General features: G+C 35.5%; 1 protein-coding gene across 2 annotated transcripts; it reads right to left on the bottom strand.

Moving 5' to 3' along the window:
• Nucleotides 1-1,252: 1,252 nt before the first annotated feature.
• LOC140809438 (uncharacterized) lies at nt 1,253-5,911 on the bottom strand. Of its 2 annotated transcripts, XR_012113113.1 has the most exons (7): nt 5,710-5,911; nt 3,945-5,157; nt 3,638-3,717; nt 3,405-3,442; nt 2,831-2,942; nt 1,685-1,737; nt 1,253-1,567 (listed from the first exon to the last, which is right to left on the bottom strand). XR_012113113.1 is itself a non-coding variant. In XM_073167059.1 (6 exons), exons 2-6 carry the CDS (start codon nt 4,909-4,911, stop codon nt 1,424-1,426), a joined length of 1,356 nt encoding a protein of 451 aa, XP_073023160.1. In that variant the 5' UTR covers nt 4,912-5,157; nt 5,710-5,911; the 3' UTR covers nt 1,255-1,423. The 2 variants fall into 2 exon arrangements, 1 of the variants encoding a protein (XP_073023160.1); XM_073167059.1 differs by lacking the exon at nt 3,405-3,442 and having other exon boundaries at nt 1,255-1,567.
• Between the last annotated feature and the right edge of the window lie 821 nt (nt 5,912-6,732).

The following is a 6,732-nucleotide window of genomic DNA, read 5'->3' as shown; positions in this document are numbered from 1 at the left end:
CCGGAAAATTACCGACGGATTCTGAAAAACCGTCGCTAATTGCGACGGTTTTTCAGAAACCGTCGCCGTTCTGCGACGGATTCTGAAAAACTGTCTCTATTTGCGACGATTTATGTACACCGTCGCTATTGGCGACGGATTTTTACAAACCGTCGCTAATCTTTTCTTCCGCGTAATCCTTCGTCGTTGTCAGTCTGTGGGGTTTATCTGGAGTCAAAGGGGTATAATAGGAAAATACATGCTGGATAAATTGAAGGACTATTAATACAAGCCCTTGGCGTGAGTTTAATTTATCCACCCTTGTACAACACAATCCAGCGCATAGGGGATAAAGTGGGTTTAATTAACTTTCTACCAAACACTGGATTAGCATCGATAAAAAGCACCTATCCCACTTAATCCTTGCTACCAAACGCTACGTCAGTGTACATTAAACTCCGTTGAAGTATCATCTTCGCTTTTCACACCTTATAGCTATAACTTTGAATATTGAAAATTACAAAAATAATATCAAAGTAATTAACATGACTAAATTCTGCAAAATAAATAAAAAACAAGAAAATGTCGTCAAATGAAGCAGTAAATCATATATCATATTTAACCGTGACAAATATGAATGAGTTACATCAAAAATACATGTGGGCTAAATTTTTAATTCAATTAGATTTATATAACTTAATGATATAACTATTAAACTATACTCTATTTTTAATCCCTGTGAGTAAATTTGGACATTTAAAAATATAGAATCTTTGTGAGTTGTGGCATATATATGTGTTTTTGGATTGAGAGAAAAAACTATTTAAAAAATATTAATTTAGTACCAAGACTTGAAATTAGTATATAATGCATCTTTAGAGCCTTGGATGAGAGATTAAAAATAAGATGAAATACTCAATTTTCATTAATGAAACTTTTAGATATTTCTGGAAATAAAACTAAACATAACAAATATTTTAATGGGACGACTTTTAAATAGAAGTAGGGTATGAAAATACATTTAGATCTTGTTTTCAAGTTTTCAAAATTTTAATTTTGTACCAGTATTTTCATAAATAAAAATTGGAATGCTTTTTGGGATTTTGCATTAAATGACATATTTTATGGGAAAAGTTAATGAATTAAATTAGAATCATTTTAAAAAGGAAGAATCACTTTAAAAAAAATAGATAATTGTATTAAGATACTTGAGGTGATTTACCAAAGCAGAATTTGATTATCTGTAATTAAAACAGTGTAAATTCAAAATTATGACTTGTTAACCAATTAAACTATTTGATATCCAAAAAAAAGGCTTTAGCCGTAAATGGAATCACAAAGAAAAAGTATCACTGTGATTTCCCTAAATGAAGAAAAGAGGGTCCTGGAAACAATTTATAGCAGCCAGCCACGAAGAGAATTAATTTTTCATTTCGATGAAAATTTAAGCCTTTAAATCTGGATTGTCGCGGAGGCCAAGCTTAGAGAGAACAAGAGTGTAAGAATCCCAGTCGGTTCTTCGGAGATACCTCAATAACTTTTTCCTCCTCTGAACCATTTCTTGAAGTCCCTTTCGGGAATGCTTATCCTACAACATTAGGGTGGTACAACGCAGGTGAATTAACGTGACCATATGACGACTACATAACTTTAAAATAGGATCTTCGGTACAAAAGAAAAGATAAGCTTTGTCCAAGAAACTAACCTTCTTGTGCAAAAGGGTTGACAGATGCTTGATCTTCGTGGTGAGCTGAGCAACTATTCCAAAAAAATCATAGTATCAGAAGTGTTTTTGCCAAAAAATAACATGCGTGAACGCAACCATTAACACAAATAAGCGCATGCTAATTAGAGTGGAAAAAATTGCTTTTGGGTTGGTGGCCACGTGTGGTTCTCATCAATTTCATTGAAAAAAGGTTGTGCCACAAGTTTCTACTTCCATGGGAAACAAACGGAAGTCCAAGCTAATTCTAGGATCGAAGCTTCCTTTAAACATCATTTCCTATTCTTGTAGCACGCTTTAGGCATTTGCTGCCATAGATGCAGGAAACACCTTTCTTCTACAAGACCACCTCAATACCACCTAAGTCTGATCCTTACATTGCATATGTGTCATTTTCCAGCGACTATAAGAAAATAAAGCCCAGAATTTCTCAAATTACATTAATGAGAAAGACAAAGCTACGACTGCCTAGCCAGAAGTGGCTCTCAAAAGTTGCAAGCAGACTTTAATTTGTTATCACTTGAGTCCCCCGTAATATCTCGAGAAAAATCGTTGTCTCTAACATCGCATCCAACACATTTCTTTATTTAAATTTAAGTCCAAATTTCTGAAAAGTACAGAGAAATTTTATCAAGGAGCATAATAATCAAACAATGATGGAGCCTTTTTATACAGAACTTTGAATGTCCAACAACACCCGACACCAAAACCGCCCTACCAGTCCAGAAAAATTTTATTTCTTTACTTTCTTTTGCCAAGAAAAAAAAACGTATTTAGGAAAAGAAAAGGCGTAATAGTGATACCAAGTGAAAAATAACTAAAATGCCCAAAGAGAATTTTCATGAACAAAAGAAGAAAAAAAAAGAGAGGAACGGTTAATATTATGCTACAGCGCACAACAGGAGAAAGGAAACCGGTGTGACCAACGTACATTATATGTGAGTGACCATCATTTGGAAATTATTTGTGACTTATGTCTAGCTTGTTCTGATTCCATAACAAGAGAAATTTTCACAAAATTTAAGACTTTAATCCATATTAGAAATTGTCACGTACTAAAAGCAACTATAATTTTTGGTATTATCATCTCATCTCAAATTTAAAAAGAGTGAGTATAAAAGAGTTTACCTTGAACACGAGCAGATCCACAATCTGATTCCGACATTTTATATTCATCTCTTACCTTTTGAAGCTCCAACTTCAATTTGTCAGCAGATGACATATGGTCAGGATGAAAATACTGTATAGCGCAAGAAGAATATGATTACAAAATTTGTCCTGTTACGACATTAACAGACAGAAAAGGTAATCATACCCTAAATTATTTTGTTTAACAGAGTCAAATATTTGTGTTCTATTGTTGCCCAAAATTATTCTTAAATATATAACACGTCACCAAATACTCGGTACAACCAATGAACTAGAAACAAAATTTGTTTTCAAAAAATGGGACAAGAACCATTCGCAGTACAGCCAATGCACATAACAAAAAATTCATTCTTGAACCCAATAAATGGATAATACCGAACATAATCCAAGTCACGATTCATAGTCCTTCAGCATATGTTTTAACGTATCAACAACATGAAAAGAATACGATGATAACTTGTATGCAAGATAAAATTGGCTTCACAGATAATTCAGTCAGCAGATGGTTTGCAGAGGCACAGAAAGAAATTCTTAAGATTTGATTTCAAATTACCAAGATAAATATTTCAGCTTCCAAGAACCAATCCTGATCTGATGAGCACGACATGGTTCCAGTTCACACCAGAATACATGCAAATAGTTTAACCAGAGTAAACTTATATATGTGAGGCACAACGTGTACAGAAAATATGTTAATATGATCAAGTGCATTGATGGTTCTAACAATGCCAAAAGAAAAGTTTAAACTGAAAAAGAAAAGACGTAACCAAGAAATAAAGCACTCGCCTTTTCCACTAGATGATCCTTTGGAGGTTCCAACATAAAGCTTGGGGTTCCACCAAGGCTTAAAACATATTGTTTATGCACTGTAGGAGTTAATCAGCAAACATCAGATTTTAAACAGACACATTCGCAGAGTAAATTTGGCCGCTGCTAACAAGTTCAGGGAGAGTTAACTTATTTCCTTTTAGGAAACATGAATTTTTAAAAAAATGAGTAGTATTTTGAAATTTACTCCCTTGAGAACTGCTATTAGAACAACTTCAACTCCTCGCAAGAAATCCCGGAAAGAAAATCGATAAAAAGCACTTACTATCTCTCTTGGCCAGCCCCTCGGACTTCGAATTAATAGTCACAAGGCTTTCCCTCAATTCTCTGTAAAGGAATGACGAACCCCTTGCTTCAATCTCCTTTTCCTCAAGCACCCTCATTCTATCAAGCCTATCATTTAACTCCTGCAAAGAAAACCACTTCCCCTTCTTTTCCGGCCTCAAACTTACGAGCTTCTTACCCATCTCCTCAAAACTGTATGGCCTGAAAAATTTCAATCTCCCTGCACTAGAAGCCTCATTATCTTTACCACCAACGTCCTTTTTATCCTTCCCAATTAATGATGCAGGTAACCTATCACTGCCTCCAATGATCAATTGAGGCACATTCATTTCCCCAGGTTTCAACTTCAAGCTTTCTTTGAACCTTGCAAGTGACATTGGATCCATGGGCTTCCCAGTAGAATCATTTTGATGTCTCTGAGACATGTTCGTGGCCCGCAACTGACGCAAGCTGTCGCGAATAGTGTCAAACGAGACCTTGCCACCTGCGGCGGTGGACAGGTATTTAGATGCAGTGGTTGAATTAGAACCGTCAGTTTGTGAATTTATGTTTTTTATGTAGAGCTCTTGGAGTGAGGGAGGTTGATCAGAGGAAGATGGAGGTGGGACAGCAGAACGGCGGCGGAACTCGGAGAGATTTTTATTAATTTCTTGTAAGGAAGTGATTTTAGAAGGGGGAGACTGCAGGGGTGTAGAATTTGAAAAGGAAAAGGGTTTACGTTGCATTTGGGGTCGCATATATGGTGGGGATTCTCTTCGAAGACTGGCTTTTACGTCGTTGAAGTACGAGGATGATGTGGATTGATGTTCGGGGTCGGTTTCTGGTCCCGGAGAATCGGGAGAAGGGTCAGAGAATGTGGAGAAGTGGTGGTGGATGGGGTAAAGGTGGTAGCTGCGTGGACCGGCATCACGGTGAAGCCATATGAAGCGTCTGGTTATCGCAGCCATGGACCGTGGCAGAGCCTGCTCAAGGTTTAAGGAAACACAACACTATTTTCGTGGTTAAGGTTTTGGATTCCCGAATCATGTATACATGACACCACAGGGAGAAAGCATGGATACCAAATGCGCCTCCAGTAGCACTATCTCTATTTCAATACAACTGAAGCTCAATAGCAAAGAGTTGCAACTCGGAAAGAAACTTTTAAACCCACATTTATCTTCTCTTGAAGTCGAGCAAAGCATCAGCAACGCCTAAAATGAAAATAATAAATTTGATCTAATTTTTTTTTAAACTGAGAGAAAACCTATTTCGCATTCAAATCCGTTCATAAAAAGAAACAGTATAATCACGAAAAAATTATTGTTTTTAAAAATCCCAAGGACAAAATGTTTGTACTAGACAAAAGCATTCTGATTATAAAAGGAAAAAAAAACCTCCGAACCCTGTAACTGCAACAAGGTTTAATAGGTCGCCGTACACACACACATACAACAGCATTCACTGATTAATAAAACGAAATTCATAGCAGTAGATTGAATCCATATTTGATGACATGAAATTGAAAATGGATTTTTAATGCTACCCACTAAACTCATTAATCGATTACAATGAACCCAGCTATAAGACTTATTTACTAGCAAGATTGATACAAAACAAAGAAACCATAACCTTATAACATGGACAGTGTGAATAGCAAACCACCAAATTAAAATGATTTTCGAACATAGCATTGGAATACCAGCTATAAAACTTGATTAAAATCTGATCTAACACCCACAACAAAATTAAGGCTTAAACCGTACCTTAAGCTACGCATGAAATCTGAAAGGCTTGATTTCTCCAAGGAAATCTACATTCGCCGATCTTAATTTTTACGTTCGTGTTACAACACAATCACATATAAGATCTTGAAGAGCAACAAATATTGGAGCTTTTGAGTAGCAAGGTTTCCTTCTCTGTTCAACGGCGCTAAAGGGTCGAAGGGTTTTATTCATCTGAGATTTGGGCAACAAACCCAAGCCCAGGCCCAGGCCCAGGCCCAGGCCCAGGCCCAGGCCCAAGCCCAAGCCCAGGCCCACGAAAACAAATAATAATAATAATGTGATTAAGTCAAATTCTAATTATACTTTATCAAAAGGACCTCATTGTTGATTATGTATGCCAAAATGTATTAAGAACGATATTTTGGGACATTTTAGCATATAAAATGATTAATCAACCATGGCTTCGAAAATTATATGGTTTCTTGGAAAAGCTTATCATTGTGGTGGTAATTGCGGATGTAAACAAACTGAATCGAATCGAATCAAATATGAAGAATTTCAAATTTTGGATGCAGCTCGAAAATCCGGCTTGAATTAGAGTTTGACTTCATCTTGAAATCTCTGGAAATTTTTGCAAGTTATTCAAATTATTGCTCGAAAATAAATATTTAATAGGCTCGAAATATATTTATAGAATATGTAATTATATTATATTAGTCAAACTAAAGGTTGAGAGTGACACGCAAATTGTTGAATAAAATAATTTGGACTCGAGTTCGTCTCAAAAAAGTTCGAACATATTTAAGTGGTTTTCATTCGATATTTCAAATATGAACAAATATTTTTCGAGTCATTTCAATTCATTTATATCTTAGGAAAAGGATCGTAATGTTGGCTAACTAGGAAATAAGTGGACTTCAATATGGAATTTATTTATTTATTTTTTTGAGATGATATCTAATTTCGTATAATTGAGAAATAAATGGACTTCAATCTGGAATTTATTTATTTATTTTTCGAGATGATATCACTTACAAATGCTTGCTAAGGTTAAATTTGACG

This window comes from Primulina eburnea, chromosome 13 (genome assembly GCF_022965805.1).
Source record: "Primulina eburnea isolate SZY01 chromosome 13, ASM2296580v1, whole genome shotgun sequence".
In the NCBI taxonomy this organism is placed as follows: Eukaryota; Viridiplantae; Streptophyta; class Magnoliopsida; order Lamiales; family Gesneriaceae; genus Primulina; species Primulina eburnea.
The sequence above is the reverse complement of the archived record's forward strand: the minus strand, read 5'-3'. Positions and strand labels throughout refer to the sequence as shown.